At 58.0% G+C, this 22,342-nt stretch overlaps 1 protein-coding gene across 3 annotated transcripts; it reads left to right on the top strand.

Annotated features, from left to right (window-relative positions):
• Nucleotides 1-445: 445 nt before the first annotated feature.
• On the top strand, nucleotides 446-21,373 carry LOC125918124 (protein Aster-A). Of its 3 annotated transcripts, none has more exons than XM_049624165.1 (19): nucleotides 446-661; nucleotides 7,074-7,284; nucleotides 7,373-7,393; nucleotides 7,867-7,951; nucleotides 8,090-8,193; nucleotides 8,271-8,366; nucleotides 9,114-9,194; nucleotides 12,396-12,508; nucleotides 12,679-12,829; nucleotides 13,368-13,566; nucleotides 14,447-14,590; nucleotides 16,174-16,292; nucleotides 16,374-16,516; nucleotides 17,223-17,326; nucleotides 17,412-17,585; nucleotides 17,683-17,770; nucleotides 18,902-19,009; nucleotides 19,093-19,213; nucleotides 20,916-21,373. In XM_049624165.1, the coding sequence occupies exons 1-19, from the start codon at nucleotides 654-656 to the stop codon at nucleotides 21,006-21,008; spliced, it is 2,163 nt and encodes a 720-aa protein (XP_049480122.1). In that variant the 5' UTR covers nucleotides 446-653; the 3' UTR covers nucleotides 21,009-21,373. The 3 variants fall into 3 exon arrangements, with proteins under 3 accessions (XP_049480122.1, XP_049480123.1, XP_049480121.1); XM_049624166.1 differs by lacking the exon at nucleotides 446-661 and adding an exon at nucleotides 841-1,263; XM_049624164.1 differs by lacking the exon at nucleotides 446-661 and adding an exon at nucleotides 5,891-6,094.
• The last annotated feature ends 969 nt before the right edge of the window (nucleotides 21,374-22,342 follow it).

Here is a 22,342-nt window from a genome sequence, read left to right as displayed (position 1 = left end):
CGCAGCCAGTGCCAAGGCACTGCCATGGCGGGGTTTCCTTTGAATCAACTGTTCCTCTTTCTATCCTTCTCTCTCCTCTGTTCGTTTCTCTGCCTCCTCCGATTCTCAGTCTCTATCTTTTCTCTTCCTCTCTCCTGTTTCGGTATCTCCGGCGTCCCAGCTGCTCCTCTCGGTTCCCCGCGTCGCCCTCCCTCCCCCGGTGCACCCCCCTCCCCTCCGCGTCCCAGCATCTCCAACTCTGGCCGCGGGCCTCCGGCTCCGGGCCTGGCGGCGCCCGCCGGGCCTCCCGGGCCTAGGCCAGCCCCCGCCGCCGGGTGCCGGCCCGCGCCCCTCCTCCCGCCCCTCCCCCGCCCGGGTCCGAGGGCCCTCCCTCTGGGCCGCACCGCCCCCCTTCCCGCGCAGGCGGGGGCGGCGCGGTGACGCGACGGGGCGGGGGCGGGGGAGGGAGGGGTGAGCTGACGCTGCGGCGGCTCCCGCTGCTCCGGGGCTCCGGCCTTTGTGCGGGCCGCGGGCGGCGGGCGGCGGGCGGCGCGGTCGGGTGGGGGCGGCGGCCGCGGAAGGCGAGGCAGGTGCCCCGCGGGGACGCCCAGCTCAGCCCATCCCCGCTCGGCCGGCCGTGCCCTGCGGCCGGGCGCGCCCGCCGCGCCGCATCCATGTTTGAGTAAGGACCGGGGCGCGGCGGGCGGGCGGGAGGACCGGGCCGGCCGGCCGGCCGGCGGCACCGCGCGCTCGGCTTGCGGGTAGCGCGGTCGGAGGCGAGGCTGGGGGTTGGGGCTCGCGGGGTCGGCGAGGTGGGGGGTGGCGGGCGACCGGGTGGGGGCGGGGAGGGGGCCGGGGCCGCCCTGGGGGCAGGGCGCTGAAGGCGGGGAGGCTCCAGGGCTGGCTCGTCACCGACGGGGCGCGACGCGCCGGGGTGGCGGGGCTTTGGTGGGGGTCCCGGGCTCATCCCGCGGGGAGCGTGGCCTGCGGGGAGGGCCCCGGCCTAACTGGCCGCGGCGCGGGAGGTGAGGGGTGAGCTCAAGGCCGACCCCGGGCTTTGGGCCTGGGGTGGAGGCTGGGCGGACTCTAGACCCCGCTGGCCCCCTCACAGGCCACCGAGCCCCCGGGCGGGCCCGTGAGCAGCCCCTCCCGGTCTGGGCCCCCTCCCACCGCCCTTGTCTGTCGCGGGGCTCCGTGAGCCTCGGACTGTCGATGGTGGGGGCCTCGTGCCTGAAATTCTCTGGGATTGCGGGCCCAGAATTGACCTCCTACTCCCTGGGCCCGGTATGTTTTCCAGTATGAATCGTAGGTGTCTTGGAAATGTGTGTGCGCGTGCCTGTATCCCTACTGTGCATCCTCTTTGACTGTGTGTGTAATTTACGTCAAACTCCATCTGTGGCTCCATGTGTTACTGCAAGTTCCCTGAGGATGTCTGATAGTGACTCTAGTGTGTGTCGGGGGGCTCTGCGTGTGTGCCTGTGACCTTCCGTGGTCGTGTGGGTGTGAAGTATTATCACATCCCGTCGGACCTATGCATATCTGGTTGTGACTTTGGAGTGTGTGTACGCGTGTCTGGGTCTCCTCGTGTGCAGACAGCTGTGCTCCTCCCTGGTTGAGTGTGTGTGTCTGTGAAATTCTCCTCTCATTTCATCTGTGGCTCCAGGTGTCACGGTAAGTTGCCTGTGTGTCCAGTTGGGACTCTGTGGTGTGTGTGCGTACGTGTCTGGGACGGTGCTTCCAGCTGTCACTTTCTGTCTGTGTGCCTGTAATTCATCTCTGAATGCATTAGCTCTTTGTACAAATGTAAGTTACCTGTGTGTGTCCACATGTGACATTGTGTGTCTGGGGCCTGGCATGTGTGGCTGGCTCCCCCTGGGGTTGGGGGGTTGTGCCTGTAACTTACCTCTAATTCCATCTTTGTGTGAAGGTTCCAGAGTGTATTCATATGTGACAGTTTTGCGTGTGCCTAGGCTTTGTGTGTCCAGCTGAGACACTCTGGGGCTTTATGTGTGTGAAGAGCAAGAGGAAGAAATCCCTTGTGGCTTTTAGTGGGCCTGGGACCCTTTTTCCTGAGACCTGGGGTGTACCCTTGACCCTCTGGAGCAGTGAGACCTGGCATTGTTCCCCTGTTGCAGTTGAGAAAGCACATCCCACACGTTATTTCAATACCTGGCCACTGTGCTATTAAGATGTGGCCATGACCTCCTGGGTCCTTCATGGCTTTGTGAGTGTCTGGGTTCTCTGGCGGTGACATAGCTGGCACTTCCATCCCTTGCCACGTTAGAGCAGGCCTTCCCTTTGTCTTCCCCACCAGTTGGTGAACATCAGGAGAGTCGAGCTGAGCCTGTGACTTAAATTTACTGACGTTGTTCCTCTGCGGCTGTTGCTTTCACCTCTTTGAGACTTTCTCGTGGCTGTATGTGTGCCTGTAATTTATCCGGGACTTTCTATGGTTTCTGTGACCCTCTGCAGCTGCATGTATGCATCACGCACATGCATGTGTGTGTGTGTGACGTCTGGGACTTTGTGACCGTAGCGCGCTTGTCATGCTGCAGCTGCGTGTGTCAGTGCTGGCACACTGTGGTCCTGCGTGAGGGTAACACACCCTGATACCGCTGCCGTGTGTGGGCTCCAGGTGTCACTGTAAGTTGCCTGTGTGTCCGGTTGTGACTCCGTGGTGTGTGTGCATACGTGACTGGGATGGTGTGGGGTGGGGGAGACTTCTTGCACTGTGGGGAAGTACGGTTGCCTGTGATGCTGGCTGTGTGGGACCCACACCAGGTTTCCCTTTTATGCACACCTGCGTGTGCGTCTGTTCCTCTGTGACGAGAGCTCAGGGCTGTTTAGGTCCAGGAAGTCCGTATCTGCAGGGGCAAAACCCGGTTCTCTTCCGAGTCCCTGCCCCCTCCCCCCGCCAACGGTCCTTCAGCCACGACGGGCTCTTCCCTTCCCTCTGCTGCAGCCTGTCTGGTTGGGCAGCCTCAGGGCTGTGCCTGCCCTCAAGCACTTCCTCTTCCTCCTACGAAGAGCCACATCTGGGGGTGAGAGACCTGCCCCGTCTGTGTGTTATTGGACCTGTTACTGGCCTAGTCCTAAGGACCAGCCCCCTAGACCTGGGGCTGTGGGAGGGTAGGACAAGGGGAGAGGGTCTGCATTTTAGGGTAGAGAGGTGAGAAAATGAGGCAGGGGAGGAATGCGGTCACCCCCTCCTTCAGAACCCTTGCATAGCTCACCAGTGCCCTCAGGGTGAAGCCCGAGCTCCTGACCAAGGTTCGCGTCCTGCAGGTGGGCCTGTACCCTCCTGTCCTCCTTCCCCAGCCCCGCTGGCCACCTCAGTCCTCCTCAGACCTGCCAGGCTCTGTCCTGTCCCTGAACTCCATGCTTCTGTCCCTAAAACAGTCTTCCCCTGCCAGAGCTGCCCTTTGTCCTCAGGCTCAGCTCAAGTGTGCCCCGCACTCCACCCACCCGCCCACTTAGCCCTCATTTATTTCTGTGGTCCTCAAACTTGAACATGCACCAGTCTCCTGGGCCCCACCTGGAGGTGGGTCCTGGGTCCCCGAATCTGCATTTCTCACAATTTCCTGCTCTGCCGGTGCTGCGAGCTGTGCTGCTTTATAGCACAGACCAGCGTCTGAGATCAGCGTCTTCGTTTACACGTTTTCTTGTCGGTCATCTCTGTTCCCCAACCGAATGTCAGGTCCCTGCAGGCAGGGAAGGTATCCGTTTTGCTCACTTCTGTGTCCCCAGTGCCTGGCACAGGGCACGTGCTCAGTGCATGCTTAGTGAATGGTGGAGCTTGGGGGTCAGTTTGGGCTCTGAGCCCCAGGCTGAGGTGTTTATATGGTGCCTGTCGGGGTCAGCGTTTGCATCTTGGACACAGGTGCGCTGGGGCGATGGCCGGTCCTTGTCCTCCATTTTAGTCCTAGTCCCTACTGATCAGAGCGGAGTGCCTTCCACGCGCTGGGCTTCATGTGCGCTTGACCCTTGAACAACACAGAAGTTAGGGAGGGCTGATCTGCCGCGCGGTGGAAAATTGGTGTGTAACTTTTGACTCCCCCAAAACGTAGCTACTTAGTTTCCTGTTGATCTGAAGCCTTACTGATAACATAAACCGTCGATTAACACGTTATTCTGTTTACTGTGTATATTATATACTGTATTATATTATTACGATATTGTATTATTACAATAAAGTAACCTAGAAAAAATGGTATTAAGAAAATCATAAAATGGGGCGCTTGGGTGGCTCAGTCTTAACCGACTCTTGGTCTCAGCTCAGGTCTTGATCTCGGGGTTGTGAGTTCAAGCCCCACCTTGGGCTCCAGCCTGGGCATGGAGCCTACTTAAAAAGAAAAAAAAAAAAACATAAAGAAAATACATGTACAAGAGTGTACTGTATCTGTTGAATGAACTTCCCATAGAAGTGACCCCGTGCAGTTCAATCCCATGCTGTTCAAGGGTCAACTGTATATTACCTCACTTTCTCCCCCAGACAACCCTGTGAGGTGGACGCTATTATTACTCCCATTGTATTCAGGAAGGAGCTGAAGTACAGGAAGGTGCAGACACTTGCCCAAAGTCACGCAGGGAGCAAGTGGCCGGGGGTCGCTGAGGGGTTGGGCAAGTCTCACACTGGCTTGAATCTGGGTTCCCTGAGGGGCGGGAGAGGGTCAGTCATTCATTCAGTCCACAGGGAGCAGATGCTTTTGGAGCACCTACTGTGCCTAGTTCTAGGCAGTAGGGATGCAGCTGGAAACAAACCCCCTTCCCCTGTGGAGCATGGAGAGAGAGATTCCAGAAGTTCAAGTGGGGGAAGGGCTGGGGAGAAAGAGGAAGAGGGAGGAGGAGGATGGAGAGGCGGGGAGTGTGATTTCAATAGAGAGTTGAGACTTGGAGAAGCATCCACTGAGCAGACACCTGAGGAGGCTCAGGAGCCCTCCAGACATCTGGGAGGAAGGGCGTTTGGGCAGAGGGAACAGCCAAGGCAGGAGCTGGGAAGCGTGAGCAACGGGTTGATGACAAGGTCCAGCCCTGGGCTTTTAGCTGGAGTCAGGTACGGCGGGGGGGTCGGGGGGTCCCCACCTGACTCAGGTGTTCACAGGCCCCCCTCTGGCACGGGAAGGGGGTAGGGGTCAGGGAGGTCTGGGAGAAGCCAGCTCCAGTAGTCCAGGGGGAACGGCAGTCACTTGGGTCACCACCTATCTCATTTATTTACTTACAATTTTCTTCCACAAATTCACAAGTGTGACATGAATGCCTACCCTGGGTCCTGGTCCAAGCAATCCTGGGGACAGAGCAGTGACCGGGACAACAGGCTGGCCACCAGGGAGCTCACGGACCTGTGGGGGAAATGGAGCTGTCACCAGGCAGTGACAGTCCAGGAGTAGTCAGGGCTGGGATGGGGGAAGCAGAGGCAGAGTGGCGGTGGGGCGGTGGTTCGGGAAAGGATGGGAGCTGCCAGGGATCTGTGGGAATGGGGACGCACAGCAGGGAGGCTCTGTCCAGGAGGGAGGGGTGGTGAGCAAGAATCCTGGAAGATGCACTTGAATTCACTAGGCGAAGAAGGCAAAGGGCAGTCTCCACTGAGAGAACAGCGTGTGCCGAGGCTTGGAGGCAAGAGAGGGAAGTCTGAGGAGCCCCGAGTGGTCCAGGGACTCGGGATGGAGTAGATAGAAGGCCCCAAGGTAGAACCCTGCCCTGACTTAAAGCAACTGTGCAAGGGGCCCCTGGGTGGTTCAGCCGGTTAAGTGTCCGACTCTTGATTTCAGCTCAGGTCATGATCTCCTAGTTGGTGGGGTCGAGCCCCGTACTGGGCTCTGCACAGACAGTGTGGAGCCTGCTTGGGATTCTCTCTCTCCCTGCCCCCCCCCCCCCCCCCGCCACTCCCCCCACCCCCGCCAAATTTTTTTTTAAAGAAGCAGCCGTGTTTCCTTGGACAAGTGGTTTGCTGCTTTATGCCTCAGCTTCTTCCTCTGTAAAGCAGGGATGGTGATAGTGTCACGTGCACAGGGTTGCCGGAGGAATAAGTAATGATACAGAGAGCTTGCCGGAGTCTTGGTACAGAGCCAAGTGTCCCTCTGCTGCTCCCGCTCCAGCCGGTGCACAGATCGTTCGGGTAGTCACCATTGTTTGTTGGGAGTTCACTGCGTGCTGGGTACAGTTTTGGGTGCCAGGGACACAGCGGCAACCAAGACCTCCTTAATCCACACAGTTGGAGGCAACAATAGGCAAACCGAATAAGCCAACAGGAAGAGTTGAGGTAGTGTGAGGTGGGCTTCGGGGGGCTGGGCCCCCAGGGGAGGAGGAGCATTTGAGCCAAATAAGACAGAGTCTGTTAGGCTGGGCTGTGGAATGATGTTCTGGGCAGAGGGAACGGAAGTGCAGGGGCCTTGATGTGGGAATGCTGTCGGTGATGCTTAGGGAAAAAAGGAGGCTGGGGTGGCTGGAGTGGAGGGTGTGACAGGCCACAGCAGGGCCTTGGGTGCCAAGGGGGTGGGGGGCTCGGCCTTTACAAGGAGGTCCCTGACCTGACTCGGGTTCACCCTCTGCAGGGGGGTGGGGATGGGGACAGGGGGCTGCTGTGGTGTCTGGGAGGGGGAGGGTGGAGGCTGGGCTAGGGGGCTAGAGCAGGGGAAATGGGCATAATAGAAATAACGGAAGTAGATTTTGGAGGTAGAGCAGGTGGGACTTGCTAATAGATGAGAAATGAAGAGTGAACAGGAAAAATAAGACGCTTAGGCTTTTTAGCTGAAGCAACAGACTGGAAAGTGGCTACTCCATAAATGTTCCTACAAATGAATTGATAAGTTAATTTTAAAAATAGACCTCCCTATATGCCAGACTCTACTAAAAGCACTTTATACGTGTTGATTGACTTGACTGTCCAAACAAGCAGATGAGGACAAGTATTATCTCCCCTGGATCACGGATGAAGTCACCGAGGTGCAGAGTTAGGAAACTGCTCGGTCACCCTGCGAGAAGGGGAGAGAAATTTGTGGGTGGGGATCAGCGGGCTCGTGTGTGGCCTCCTAAAATAAGCCTGTGCCCGCACCTAGCCTGTTTTTCCCCCTGATGCCCCTCTTTTCCCCCCCCAGCACCACCCCCCACTCCGGCCGGAGCACGCCGAGCAGCTCCCCGTCTCTCCGTAAGCGGCTGCAGCTCTTGCCCTCAAGCCGGCCCCCACCCGAGCCTGAAGCAGGCACCATGGTGGAGAAGGGGTCAGACAGCTCCTCAGAGAAGGGTGGCGTGCCTGGGACCCCCAGCACCCAGAGCCTGGGCAGCAGGAACTTCATCCGCAATAGCAAGGTTGGTGCAAGCCCAGGTCGGGTGGGGAGAGAAGTGGAAGGGTGGGGGAGTTAGGGGCTCATTCTGACTCTGCTCCTTTCTCTTACAGAAGATGCAGAGCTGGTACAGTGTAAGTGCTGGGCAGGGGGCTTGCTGGAGGGGAGCGAGGGAGGGGGGCAGGTGCTGGGCCGGGAGCCCCAGGCTGTAGCAGTCAAGGAGTGGGTGCGGGGGCCAGCTGACCTAGGGTCACATTCTGTGCTGCTCCTTACTTCCTGTGTGACCTTGAGTGAGCTGTTTAACTTCTCCGGGCCTGTTTCCTGAGAAACTGTCCCAACCTTTCAAGGCTGGAGGGAACACTCCCTAAGAGTCCGTGGTGCTGGTGGGTACTTGGCGCAGGGCCTGGCTTATGTGGAAATCCACGAATGACAGCTCTCGTCATGGTTAGTTTTGGGTTATGGGCAGTGGAGGCCAGACGTGAGCTAGACTTGAAACTGCAGAGAGCTTGTCTGGGGATGAGGAGACTCAGGGGCTTCTGGGGGCTTTGTGGGGCAGAAGTAGGGCTGTGAACCCACATCCGGGTACTCACCTTCCAAACTCCCCCAGATGCTGAGCCCCACATACAAACAGCGGAACGAGGACTTCCGGAAACTGTTTAGCAAACTCCCTGAGGCTGAACGCCTCATTGTGGGTGAGTCCTGACGCCCAGACCCAGTGCTGGGCCGGGCCCTGGGTTCCCAGCTCTGCCCTCGCGCCTCTCCCCGCCCTCGCTGGCCAGCACAGCGTGTGTGACTCGGGTGTCTGCCGTCTCTCCCCCCGGCCGCCTCAGATTACTCCTGTGCCTTGCAGCGCGAGATCCTCCTCCAGGGCCGCCTCTACCTCTCTGAGAACTGGATCTGCTTCTACAGCAACATCTTCCGCTGGGAAACAACAGTGAGCCGACTCAGGGTCAAGGAGGGGCTCCGGGCGGTCTGGGCCCTGGCCTCTTCTGACTGGCCTTTCGTCTTCAGATTTCCATCCAGCTGAAGGAAGTGACGTGTCTGAAGAAGGAAAAGACCGCTAAGCTGATCCCCAATGCCATCCAGATCTGCACTGAGAGCGAGAAGGTGAGCCTGACCACCTGCTCGGGAGGCTGTGGTCACTGGTCTTAGCCAGCCCCTCCCGCCCCAAGCCCTGCTTATTCTGCACCCTGAACTCTCAGATCCCTTGCTTTCTCTTTACCCCCTTGCCATTCCACCGGCCTGGCCTGGGCTCCTATCACCACCGACCTGGAACCCCCACATCAGCCCCTCGTCTCAGTCCCTATAGTCAGTCTGTCCTTTCACACAGCTGCTCGGAGATAATATTATTAGTAAAATTCTTCCCTCGTGAGTTCCCATATCTGTCAACTCAGATGCCCCCTATCCTTGGAAGCCTCCCCTGACACTCCATTCTGTCCTGATGATTGTTGCCTCATGGTCCCAAGATGGCTGCCTCCCACTAATGACTCAGAAAGGGAGAAGGGAACGGTGGGAAGACTTCACAGCCGACTCCCCTTTGTGTTTTGTTGGTCAAACATGGATTGGGTGACCACCCCTACTAGCCGAAGGAGACTGGGAAGGTGCCCTGGGCTTCACCCCATCACAGCCCAACCACTTTGGGCCATACCTGTCTCTCGCCCTGGACTGTGAGTTCCGGGGGCAGGGCCGGGGGCCGTGTCCTCAACACAGTGACTCCAGCATCGTCCACTGCCAAGCTGGGCATAGGATAAACATTCTGTGGAGTGAATGAAGGGGTGAATGAACGGATGCATCAGGATGGAGATCCAGGCCATGTCTGTCCCCCACCCCATCACACCCCTCTCTCTCCTGCAGCATTTCTTCACCTCCTTTGGGGCCCGGGACCGCTGCTTCCTCCTTATCTTCCGCCTCTGGCAGAATGCACTGCTTGAAAAGGTGGGTCTGGACGGGACCTGGATGGGGGATTAGGGGAAATCATGGAGCCGGGAGGGCCAGAACTTGGGGAATGGGCACAGGCCTGCCGTACCTGCAGCATCTATGGACTCCACCAGGGGGCCACCACGGGCCCTAGTGCCAGGCCTGCCCACGTGTACGCGTACCCATGGCCTTTTATTCACTATTCATTGTCCACAAATCAAAACTGCTCTCAGCTGAGGGAGGTATCTTTGCATGTGTGGCTGCAAAACCTCACTTGAGCTAGCATGGTTATTTGTAGTCTGTATCAGCACTGATAGAAGTTTCTGCTAAGATGAAAGTATTCTCCATCCATGCTGTCAAAATATGGTAGCCACTGGCCACATGTGTCTATTGAACTCTTGAAAAGTGGATAGTGTAGCTGAATGTCTGCATTTTAAGTTGTAATTCATTTATACTTAAATGGCCGCATGTGCTTCTTGTATAGCTCAGGCCTCCATTTATCTCAGTGTGACTGTTCATGTGTTTCAGGACAAAAAATATTAATGTGCATGACTGGGGTGCACCTTAGGTATAATTGGAATTCAATATAAAGTTATAATATCTATCCAATATAGAATATACCAGTGATTCTCAAACTGTAGGGCTTCAGGAACCTTTTATACTCTTTTAAAATAATTGTGGACGCCAAAGAGCTTTTGTTTAGGTGGGCTATGTCTACCAATATTTACTGTATTAGAAATGGAAACTGGGGAATTCTCAAACACAAGAATACAGGAGCACATATTGCATTGGCCCCTGGAAAAAGGCAGCATCCCATGTCATGTAGCCTCTGGAAAATTCCACCGTGTACCAGTATGAGAATAACAGTGACAAAAGCGAGTAACATCTCATATTGCTAGTAACACTTAACATACTTACGAAAATAATTTTGGTGTCATGGATCTCCTGGAAGGGTTTGGGGACCCCCAGAAATCCTTGGACCACACTTTGAGAACCTTTGGTATATACCGTACTGAATACTAAGCATAATACAGTTATTGTTATCGGTACCGTATTGCTATATACAGTATAGGCACTGTATTAGCTTTTTTAAACCCCCAAACTGCTTAATTTTGAATTACATCTTGCCCCACAGGTTTTGAGTAAGGGCTTTTAGACTTACCCCATCTCTCTTTTTTTTTTTAAAGTTTATTTTTGAGAGAGAGAGTGAGCACATAAGAGCGGTGTAGGGGCAGAGAGAGAGGGAGAGAGAGAATCCCAATCTGAGCTGTCAGCACAGAGCCCGATGCGGGGCTCGAATCCACGAACCGTGAGATCATGACCTGAGCCAAAATCAGGAGTCAGACGCCTCACCGACCGAGCCTCCCAGGTGCCCCTGGACTTCCCGCCTTCTGGTGGTCTGCTGTGCGCCAGCCTGAGCAGACCCTCCCACAGTGCCTACCGTGGTTGCATGAGTTTACGTAGGATATAGTCGACTGCAAGTAACTGAAAACTCAACCAAACATGCTTTAAGCAAACAGATACTGAGTTCATAAAGTAATAATAACAGCTAATACTTATGGTGCTACTGGGTGCCAGGCGCTGATCTGAGCATTACATGAATTAATTCACCTTATCTTCACAACCACCCTACGAGGCAGCGTGGTTATTACCTGTTTCACCAGCGAAGCATGGAGCGATAGACTTGCCCATGGCCACAAGGGTTTTTGTGTGGCAGAGCTGGGGTTCTGACCTGTTGCGGTTAGGTTCTATATCCAGCTGACGCTCATGTAACTAGAGGTCTGGAGGCAGGCAGTCCAGGGTGGATTTGAGGGCTCCCCCATGTCATCAGGGACCCAAGCTCTTGTTTGTTCCTCCGTACTATCACCCTCTGCATATTGATGTTTTGTCCACATGCTTTTTGCCTCGTGGTTGCAAGATGGCTGCTACAGCTATAGGCATCATGCCCTCACGTGAGTGTCCCAGATGTGAAGGAGAAACAGGTGGATAGAAAGGGGACTTTCCTTTATCAGGGAGGGAAAACCCCCTTTAAAGGGGGGCTCTGCACTTCTTTGGCTAGAACTGGGTGGCATGACCACCCTCAGTTGCAAAGGAAAGATGGAAAACTTGATGTAAGCCAGTTATAATTTATCCCTAGGGGTGGGGAAGATTCTCACCCCAAACACATTGGGGTTCTGCTGGCAGGGAGGGAGGGTGGATAGGTGTCGAGTAGGTTGCTCCTGCTGGCCTGCGGCACCCCAGAAGGCCAAGCCTGCTTCTCTGGCTGCACTCCTGTCCTGTCCCCTTGGGGTGGCTCTAGCCACACCCGTCCTCAGGGGCCAGGGTGCTGGAGTAGGAGCCTGGGGAGGGACAGTGCGGCGGCAGGGTCTCCAGGGAGGGTGGGGGCAGAGGAGGCTTCAAAGCTCAGGGCCTGGAGCCAGCCTGCCAGCGCTGGGATTCCAGCCCCATCCCTGAGGAGCTGAGTGACCAGCAGGTCGCTGAATCCCTTCAGATAGGGACAGTCCCTACTTCAGAGCTCCAGGGCTGAGCCCAGAATCCGTGCTCAGTCGGGTCAGCTCTTGTGGGGCAGACCCGTCCAATGGTTAGCTCCAGGGTGCCAGACCGGCCCCTCCCCGGGACCCATCTCAGCCCCGCCACTTGAGCACCTCTGCGCCTCAGCGTCATTGCCTTAAACTGACGGCGTTAGCGCTTCACAGAATTGTTTTTAAAGATTCAGTGAGTGCGCGGGAGGGGGTTGGAAGAGTGCCTGGCGCCTGGTAACAACTCAGTGGATGGCCGCCCCTGCTGCTGCTGCTCTTAACTTTTTACTACCATTTCATTGTCGGCCTTGCCGCTCTGGCCAGGAGCACTAAGGAAGATAGGGGCAGGATGGCCTGGCGGAGGGTGCGTTGGCTCTGGGGTCCGGCTGGGTTTGAATCCCTGGGTCGCCCCCAGTCAGTTGTGTGACCTCAGCGCGTGGTTTCCCCTCCCTGGGCCCCCATATTCTCCTCTGTAAGTCTGGGGATGCTAACCTGTAGACGCGGGAGTATCGTGAGGACCCAGGGGGAAAGTCCAGATGGCCCTGGCTCCTGGTGCCAGACCTTTTGGAGCCAGATTGGGTGAGGGCTGCCCCCTTGTGGACGCCGGGGGAGCGCCGCGTCGGAGGGCTGGTGGGGACTGGGGTAACAAGGGTTCTGGGCCCAGGGAAACTCAGGCCAACCCCATGTCCTGCCTGCCCAGACGCTGAGTCCCCGCGAGCTCTGGCACCTGGTGCATCAGTGCTACGGCTCAGAGCTGGGCCTCACCAGCGAGGATGAGGACTACGTCTGCCCCTTGCAGCTGAACGGTCTGGGGTGAGTCAGAGGCTGGTGGCTGGCTCCTGGGGTGGGGGGAGACAGAAGGGGCTGTGTGCAGAGCTCCTGGGAGTCCTGGCTGGACTGAGGTGGGTGTACGGTCCGGGCGACCAGGAGGGTGTGGGGGGTCTCAGAGATATAGACATCTCACACCCTCCTTTACCCCACAGGAACCCCAAGGAAGTGGGAGATGTGATCGCCCTGAGTGACATCACCCCCTCTGGGGCAGCTGACAATAGCCAGGAGCCGAGCCCGGTGGGTTCACGCCGTGGCCGCGTCACCCCCAACCTTTCCCGGGCCAGCAGCGATGCAGACCACGGGGTGAGCGGAGGATGGGGGACAGAGAGGATGCTGATGGCGAGAGAGGGGAAGGGGGGTGGTGGTGTCAGGGAGAGGGACGGACTGAGGGGGGCAGTGGGGAGGGGATGGATGGAGGGATGGGATGGACCTGAAAAGATGGCAAAGAAAACGGGGAGTGAGAGCGATCAGCTCAAGGGCAGACAGACAGGGAAAAGCTAAGAGACAGAAGAAGCAAGGGACGGATGGACAGATGGACTTACAGATGGACAGATGAAGTAGGAGACAAGGCATGGACAGGATGGACCAGTGGGCAGGAGGGGCATCAGAAGGCTTATGGCCCAGTCACCCAAGATGGGCCTGGTAGGGACTGAGAGGGGCCCTTATCCGGGCAGCCCCAGGGCCCCTTGTGACATGCTCAGCTGGAAGCTTTACGTGCCCACGTGACCCTCCAGCGTTGGTTTCCCTACAGCACTGAGTCCTTATGGCCAGTGTAGGTACACGGGGGCCCTCGGGCTGGAATGGCGGTGGGACAAAGCTGGATTAAGCCCTTTCTCTGCAGGCAGAGGAGGACAAGGAGGAGCAGACAGACAGCCAGCCCGACGCCTCCTCCAGCCAGACAGTGACGCCGGTGGCTGAACCCCCGAGCGCAGAGCCTACCCCGCCTGATGGGCCCACCTCCCTGGGCCCCTTGGACCTGCTGCCCAGTGAGGAACTGTTGACAGACACGAGTAACTCCTCCTCGTCCACAGGGGAGGAAGGTGAGACAGGTGGCCCGAGTCCTTCTCTTCGGTTATGTGTGATAAACCTTACACAGGCTGGCATTAGCAAGGGATTTGCTGGCTCATGGGACTGAAATCCAGGGGGTGGGCAGGCAGGTAAGGCATACAGATGGCGGTGTTAGAAATCTGTGTGTCTTTAGCGGTGCTTTGAAGGCAGCAGAGCAGAGCAGATAAGAACACAGACTCTGAAGCCAGATTGCCGAGGCCCAATTTCTGGCCACACGGCTTCCTAGCTATGTAACTTGGGCGAATTGTTTAATCTCTTTCAAGACTCATTTTACTTACCTGAAAAATGGGGTTGGCAGTAATAATACCTACTTCATAGGGTTGGTGTTAAGGATGCTAAAATGAGTTAACATCCGTAAAGAGCTCAGGCCCGTTAGTGTTGGCTGCTGCTGTTGTTATTATTATGACTATTTCCATTTTCTCTGTGCCAGCTTCGTTCACAGGTAGCTTCTGTGTTTGTGGGGGCACAGAGAGCCCCAGCCCCGCCCCAGACAAGCCTAGTTGAGAAAAAGCACGCTTTTCCCAGGGGCTGCACCAGAACCTCTAGGGTTGGTCTGTGTGGTCCAACTTGGGCAACAAGCCCAGCCCGGAGCCAATCACTGTGGCTGAGAGCCCAGGCCCACCCCTGAACCAATCCTGGTGGCTCTGACTGGCTGACCCTGGGGCACATGCCCACCCTAAAGCCAGCCTGTGGCTGAAAGGGGCCGAGCAGTGGGCGCTCCACTTGCGTTCAGCCCTGGAGGGTGGGTCTGCCCGTCCACCGTACGAGGCCTGGGAGTGGAAGGGGGCAGCCACCCAGAGCCGCTCCGAGGTGGGAGGAATGCATCATCCACTGCCCTTCTCCGTCACCCAGCTGACCTGGCCGCCCTGCTTCCTGACCTCTCTGGCCGTCTGCTCATCAACTCAGTCTTCCACGTGGGTGCCGAGCGGCTCCAGCAGATGCTCTTCTCGGACTCGCCCTTCCTGCAGGGCTTCCTGCAGCAGTGCAAGTTCACAGGTCAGGGGGCTGAGGTTGTGCAGGCACGGGGCGTGGGTGGGGAGGAGGAAGCAGGAGACAGCAGGTGGCTGCTGTGCAGATGTGGTGCCCTTGCGGGCTTAGAAGCAGATTCTGTGAGACCGGACTGGCTCTGCCTCTTAACTAGCTGAGTGGCCTTGCGCCGGGTTTCGAGCCTCTCTGCCTCGGTTTCTTCTTGTGTACGTTGGGGGTGTGATAATAGTACCTGTTGTATCCAGGTCTCCTAAGAACTACGTGAGTTAATGCTAGAAAAGTGCCTTAGAACGGTAGTATATAGTAAGCGCTTAATAAATACAAGTTCACGATCACACCTTTAGTGCCCGGTCTGTCAGATTTGTGCAGAGGCCAGGCCAGATGAACTCGAGAATCTCGTGAGAACGAAGGTAAATAGGTACACAAATAAGTCACAGATGTGCCGAGACTGTGAGTGTCAGAGGGGTAGCTGTGATCTGAGGGGTATCCAGAAAAGCAGCTGGAAGGATGTGAAATTGAGACCAAGGCCTGAAGGAGGAACTCTTCTGGGGAAGGGGGAGCAGATGGAGGAGAAACCCAGGAGGCCAGCAAGGCATCTGCAGAGGTCCTGAGACCAGAGGCAGGCGCTGGGAGAGTCCCTTGAGGCCGGGCCTCTGTGGCCAGGTGTGGCGAGGTGGAGCCCCAGCGCCAGGTGACGTGGAAGGGTTGCCTGTGGGACCAGTTGAAAGATTCAGGCTGGGGAGGGGCTAGTCAGAAGGTAGTTTCTCTCTGTTTCTTTTTCCTCTGTCCATGGAAATGAACCATGTAAATCCCCTGCAGAATGAGTAAGACTGTGCCTTGAGTTGGGGCCCCACGGTCTTCAAAACTATGCTTATGTCCCGGAGAGACTGACATCAGACTGACGAACTCCGATTCTGTCCAGAGGCCCTGGAGAGCCAGGGAGTATTCTAGGCAGGTTAGGGGCAGGGCACACGCTTGGCTTTAAGAAGCTACCCCCTGGACCTCAGAGGTGGAGACAGAGGCCAGAAATTCCCGGGGGCTGCAGTGGGACCCTGGGTGGGCAGGGGTGGGCCGAAGCAGGAGCAATGCTCAGGACGTCAAGTGGATACCCAGGGGAGGGAGTGTCCAGGGCAGGCCCAGGCCTCCGGGGGGAACCTGGGGGATGATGGGGCTGCCCCTGCGATGGCACCCCGAGAGGAGGGGAGGCTGAGGGGGGTGCGGAAGCCAGCGTGGGACCTGGTGGGTGTGAGGTATCTGGAGAACTTCCAAGAGAAGGTGTTCAGGAGGTCACAGGACCCTGGGTCTGAGGCTCAGGGGAGAAGCCTGGACTGGTACAGAGAGGGAAGCTGAGGCTGCAAGAAGGCCCCAGCATGGGTGAGAAGTGTAGGGAGAAGTCCCAGCTCTGAATTACCGACACCTGAAGTTTTAGGTGTCTAGAAGGAAGGTGGGGCAGACACCAAGGTGGGGGGCCTGGAGGTGGGGTGGGTTTGGGGGCAAGTCCCGAGAGAACCGGAACTACCCGAAAAGGCTTTCTCCTATGGCCTGTGGGCAGAAACTGGAGAATGGTCTCATCCTGTTCCTCCCTCCCCCAGATGTGACCTTGAGTCCCTGGAGCGGGGACAGCAAGTGCCACCAGCGCCGAGTGCTGACCTACACCATTCCCATCAGCAACCCGCTGGGCCCCAAGAGCGCCTCCGTGGTGGAGACACAGGTGGGCCAGGCAGAGCGGCGGGCTGGGTGGCGTGGCCGGGTGGCGTGCCCCTGACCGCTTCCTCCTTCCTCGTCCCCGCAGACGCTGTTCCGGCGCGGCCCGCAGGCAGGCGCATGTGTGGTGGACTCCGAGGTGCTGACGCAGGGCATCCCTTACCAGGACTACTTCTACACTGCCCACCGCTACTGCATCCTGGGCCTTGCCCGGAACAAGGCCCGACTCCGGTAAGCGGCGGCCTGGCCCCTCGCCGGCCACCCTGCTGCTCCCAGGGTCCCCGCCCTTCTGTCTCCACCCTGAGCCCGCAGCACGACGTGGGTTACCACCGCAGAGGAGCAGACGTTCTGGGTCCCTGAGTTCTCTGAACCCTGAACAGCGGAGGGTAGACGAGGGCAGCCCCGGGGACCTCTCCCCCATCCGTGGAAGGGGTTTGAGCCGGAGGCGAGTGAGTGGCTGAGTGCACGATGATCGGTTTAGTTGTTTGCTGGCTGTGGGTTATGTGCTCTGTGCCCGGCACTGTTCCAGGCGGTGGGGGTGCAGCAAACCAGACAATCCCTTCTCCTGGGGAGACGTGTCAGGAGCACCTGGGGGTGTCCAGCCTGAGCCAATAGAAAGATGAAGCTGCCATTGACTGTGATGGGGAAGGTGGGGAGGAATAGGTTTCGGGGGAAGATCAGGAGTGGGATGTGCTGAGCTGTCTCAGACTCCGTGTGGAGCTGGGGCACAGCGGCAGGATGGAAGAGTCGGGAAGGAGGTGCGGGGTCAGCTGCCGGCGTGGGTGGGCGCTGCGAAGGTCGGGAGACTTGTCAAGGTGTGTGTCTATGGGTGACGACCGGCCCTCTCTGAATTGGTGGAAGGAGAGCTCCCCCTGGGGAGTGGGGCTGTGAGGTTGGAGTCAGACCCCGACCCCCTCGCCCTGTTCCCCAACCCCAGGGTGTCCTCTGAGATCCGCTACCGGAAACAGCCCTGGAGCCTTGTGAAGTCACTCATCGAGAAGAACTCGTGGAGTGGCATCGAAGATTACTTCCACCACCTGGGTAGGGGCCGGAGGTTGGCCAGGGCAGGGACGGGCTCGGAGCCTGGCGAGGGGCAGCCGTGCAGAGGCCTCTCCTGTGTCCACAGAGCGAGAGCTTGCCAAAGCCGAGAAGCTGTCCCTGGAGGAAGGCGGGAAGGATGCCCGGGGATTGCTGTCAGGCCTGCGGAGGCGGAAGCGGCCCCTGAGCTGGAGGGGTCACGGCGATGGGCCCCAGCACCCGGACCCTGACCCCTGTGCCCGGGCTGGCATGCACACCTCGGGTGTGTCCCCTCAGGCCTGGGCAGGGCAGGCGGAGGAGCGGGGCTTGGGGGGGTCATGCCGAGATGGGTCTGTCTGACTCCGTGGTGCTCTCCTCAGGCTCCCTCAGCTCGCGCTTCTCGGAACCGTCCGTGGACCAGGGCCCCGGGGCAGGCATCCCCAGCGCCCTTGTTCTCATCAGCGTCGTGTGAGTAAGGGGCTCGGGCTTTGGGGTCACCCAGGCCTGGATCTGTATTCTGGCTGTGTGACATCGGGCAGGTGCCTGGCCTCTCTGGGCCTCTCCTGAAGCGGGAGCATGGGCACACCTCCTAGCCCGGCAAAGACGAAAGGAGAGGATGTTTGGAAGGTGCCCAGAGCTCCTTACACAGTGTGCTGCTCAGTGGGTCATGGAGAAGCGTGTCCTGCTGGAAGAGGGAAGCCCTGGGGGCTCTGGGAGGTCGGAAGGGCCTGCCCTTGCCCAGGGGGCAGGGAGGGCATTCTGGGGGAGCAGGCACCCAAAGGAGGTGGAATGAGGTGCTCCAGGAGAGATACGGAAAAGGAGCACTGTCACTGACACATCTCATTCCTACTTTCTGTACCCAACCCTAACCTGGGTGACACTGGGGACACGGTAGTGACTAACGGGCCTAACACCAGGCCAGAGTGCTGGGGGACAGGGCCGGGACGGGAAAGCTGTGGGAGGCAGGGGAAGGCTTCCTGGGACAGTAGAGGATTCCTGAGCTGAGACGCTAATGTGCACAAAGGCCTGGGGGGCGGTAGGGGACGTGGGGGGCAGGGCACTCCGAGGACCTGGAAGTGAGGTCTGAGCTCCCAGCAGACCCTGGGGAGTGACAGTCAGCTTGGTCACACACTCTGGGCCTCAGTTTCCCAGCACGGGCAGTCCAGAGCGGGGCAGTGCAGCATGCTTCCGGAGGGGCGGGGCGGCTCTCAGGGCTGGGCGGCTCTCACCTCTTTGTCTCCCCCTTGCTGCCGCCTCAGGATCTGTGTGAGGTAGGGCCCCGCATCCCGCATCCCTGGCACCCCTCGCCTCAGTCCCAGCCGCAGCCCCTTCTCCCCACTCAGTGCCCCCAGCTCTCCCAGTGAGGCAGCCTGCTGTGCAAGTTAGGGGGTGTGGGTGTCAGGCCCGGATTTGAACCCTGACTTTGCTGCTTGTGGACTGTGTGACCCTAGGCGTGTCTCTCACCCTCTCTGAACCTTCACTTTCTCCTCTGAGAAGGGGGTAATTGTGGTGCTCTTCGAGGTGGGGTTGTGTGGGTGCTGACTTATGGGAGTGTCTGCGTGCTGGTTCTGACCTCTGACCTCTGACCCCTGCCCTCAGCCTCATCGTCCTCATCGCCCTCAATGTCCTCCTCTTTTACCGCCTCTGGTCTCTGGAAAGGACGGCCCATACCTTCGAGTCCTGGCACAGTCTGGCCCTGGCCAAGGGGTGAGTGGGTGGCCTGAGGGGGTTGGGAACTTGGGTAGGGTGGGAAAGACGACCGCCCCACTCAAGCCCTGCATCCCCTACAGCAAATTCCCCCAGACGGCCACGGAGTGGGCGGAGATCCTAGCCCTGCAGAAGCAGTTCCACAGCGTCGAGGTGCACAAGTGGAGGCAGATCCTGAGGGCTTCCGTGGAGCTCCTAGACGAGGTGCGGCTTTGGGGCCGAAGGGCCCTGTGGTCAGATCCCACCATGTGGCAGACACATCTGGGCCTCAGTTTCTTCCTCCGTAAAATGAGGAAGCCATTCATAGTCCCCAGCTCCCAGGGTTGCTGGACAAATCGAAGAATTGGCCCTCGTCCTAGGAAAAATATCCACGGGTGTCTGACCTCAGGCATGGCTGGATCCAGCCACCCTCATTCCATCTCTTGACTCTGTTCACCCCCAGGGCTGGCTTTGTTTTGGGCATCCTCCCCTCCCACCCTTGACCAGGGTGGTACCTGCAGCTCTAGGCTGACATGTAAAGGAAAGCGTTCATTCTCACTGGCTGCTAGGGTCACAGGCCCGTCCCTGAGCCAGTCACAGAGGCCGGGGGTAGGCGAGGCTTGGTCCTTGAACCCCACGGCCGCTGCGGGGTGACTAGGGTCACGTGAAGGTGGGAAAGAGTTTCTCCAGAGGATGCTGGGGTCAGATCTCCAGAAGGGGTTGCTCCAGACGCTGTCTCTAGTATGGTGGCAGCATCTATTCAGATGTTGAGGTTCAGATTCTGGTGTGTGACCTTGGGCGAGTGACTTCACCGTTGCCAGCCTTGGCTTCCTCCTCTGCGAGCGGGACGATGGTGAGCTGTTCCCTCAAAGACTGTTGTGAAAATCAAGTGAGTTCACGTATGAACAACGTCAAGCTCAGAGTGAACGCCGTACACGTGTTTGCTGTCATTAGTGTGAGCCCAGTGCCTGCGCACAGTAGGTGCCCAATTCATGTGGTGGTGGGTCAGCATAAATGTCAGGTCCTGGATTAGTGCCTTAGGTGGGAGGGGGGTGTGTGGGAAGCCGAGAGCTGGCTGGTATTGGCTGGACGCCCAAGGGTATCAGAGCCCAAGTTGGCGGGTAATGGTGAAATCACGTGTGGTCACCGTAGACCGTGATATGGAGTCGCGTCTAGGGGCCTCGTTGCACCCTGAGGTCATACTTGCAGGGAGACGCTCGTGCTAGGAAGGGCCGTGCAGAACAGGGTGGAAAGGCATTGAGGCTGGGGTCACATCGCTCACAGAGAGGGATGGCAGGGCCTCCCCATCCTGAGTTAAATTCCCATTATTTTCCTCCCTTAACTGCCGAGGGCACAGGGTCAACTTCATAGACTTGTTAGCAGCAGCCACAGATTGATTTGGGCTGTTCCATGTGCTGCTGTGACCCACTGATTTGCTCTTCGTGGCCAGCCTATGAGAGGGATGCTCTTGTTATTCCCCATCTATTAGATGGGGGTGCTAAGGTCTGAGAAGTTCGGACTTGCTCAAGGTCACACAGCGGAGAATAAGAGTAGCCGATGTGTATCAGGCGCTTCCTGTGTGCCAAGTGCCAGGTGTTTGCCCATCGGATCCCTGAAATAATCCTGTGAAGCAGGTTTGTGACTGACCCGTCTTTCAGCGGAGGGACCTTGGGACCGTTAAGGGGCTTGCCCGAGGCTACCCGGTACGTAGCAGAGCTGCAACTTGAACCTGGGCCACCTGGGCCCCTTCCATCTCCAGCACCTTGGAAGTTAAACTGGGTGCAGTGTGGCTCCACTATTGTCACAGGGTGACCTTGGCAGGGGATGTGGCCTCTCTGGACCCTGCCCAGTCCCTCAACTGCGTGAAGGGGAGGAACGTCACCCCTGCCGGTACTCACCCCCTGCCCTGCCCACTTCCTCCTCCCAGATGAAGTTCTCTCTGGAGAAGCTGCATCAAGGCATCACGGTCTCAGACCCGCCCTTCGACTCCCAGCCACGGCCCGACGACAGCTTCTCCTGAGGACACCCAGCCATGTGGCCGACCCCCCTAACGGACAGATGGACACAGAGCCTCGGCGGCCACTGCTGGCACGGTGTGAGCGCCGGGAGCCTCCCGCCCGCCCCTCCCAGTGGCCCAGCCGGGGGCCACACAGACATGGGGACCACAGAACCGAGATGCACTTTAGATCAGCGTGTGCGAGTCCAGCTGCCATCGCCTGCCTAGCCAGGGAGCTGGCCTGGCCTTCGGCAGGCCCCCCGCTAACTTATTTTGCCCAGCTGGGGTTGTGGGGGGTGCCTCTGGGGTGCACGATGCCCTCAGCTCTGGGTTTAATGTATTATATTTATTTGGGGCTGACAGAGCCCCAATAAAGGGTTGGAAATGGCTGTGGCTGTGCCTGTGAGGTCCCTGGGAGCGGGTGGGAGCCTCCCATTGCACTAGAAGGGCGGGGGGCGGGGGTTGGTCCATTTTCTGGGGCCTAAGTCACCGACACGATCTGGGATTCTCTAGCATCTTCCACAAGCCTTGTGTCATCAGAGTCCAGTGCCAGGCTGTGAGGACAGAGTCAGGCGCCTGGAGGCCCGAGTTCAAGTTCTACTCCTAATTTTTAGCAGTCATGTAACACGGAGCGGGGTCAAGCCCTCTGAGCTTTGGTCTCCCCTTTTGTGCAACGGGCATAAGAGTGGCACCTGTCTCCCAGCGTTCTTGGAAGTGACTAGTTCTCCAACTTGAGCTGCACCAGAATCTCCTGGAGGCTTATTGAAAGAGTGCCAGAGCCCACGCGCAGAGTTTCTGAGCCCGCAGATCTGGGGTGAGCGGAGGGTCTGCACTGCCAGCAAGTTCCCAGGGATGCTCATGGTGCTTGTTCAGGGACTTTGCTTTGCGAGCCACGACTACTACAACAGTCGAGTTCATAAACGTGGCCGCTTACAACAGGGCCTGGCTCAGGAAGTTTCCAATAATGTTACTCATCGTGGAAGAATTGGGGGGAGAAAAAAGTAAGTCCTGTAGGAAGCACCAAGTGTGCACCAGGCTCCATGCCAGGGTCTGGTGTTCCTTTAAGTCTCCCGGCGACTCCATATGAGACACAGACGGATAGTTACATGACTGAGGCCACTCTGCAGAAGACGAGGGCTGCAGGCCCAGTCCATGGTGTCTCCACATTTAGATGCAAGGTCCTACCCCTGCGGGACCCCACAACAGCCTGTCCAGGTTGAGGCCATCTGGACCTCTAACCTACCAATGAAGAAATGGGCTTAGAGGCAAAGTCTCTGGTCCAGGTAGAACCCAGGTCTGTCTCACACAGCCCTGTTCTGGTTCCATAGTGAGGGGTAAGGAGAGACCTTTGACATGTC

This window comes from Panthera uncia, unplaced genomic scaffold (genome assembly GCF_023721935.1).
Source record: "Panthera uncia isolate 11264 unplaced genomic scaffold, Puncia_PCG_1.0 HiC_scaffold_462, whole genome shotgun sequence".
In the NCBI taxonomy this organism is placed as follows: Eukaryota; Metazoa; Chordata; class Mammalia; order Carnivora; family Felidae; genus Panthera; species Panthera uncia.
This window is presented reverse-complemented; position numbering and strand designations above follow the sequence as displayed.

Coding starts and splice junctions, on each gene's coding strand:
- LOC125918124 (XM_049624164.1), top strand. CDS start 6,009: ATGATACAGAGAGCTTGCCGGAGTCTTGGTACAGAGCCAAGTGTCCCT. Junction 12,509..12,678: donor TTGCAGCTGAACGGTCTGGG/GTGAGTCAGAGG, acceptor TTTACCCCACAG/GAACCCCAAGGAAGTGGGAG. Junction 13,567..14,446: donor CTCGTCCACAGGGGAGGAAG/GTGAGACAGGTG, acceptor TCCGTCACCCAG/CTGACCTGGCCGCCCTGCTT.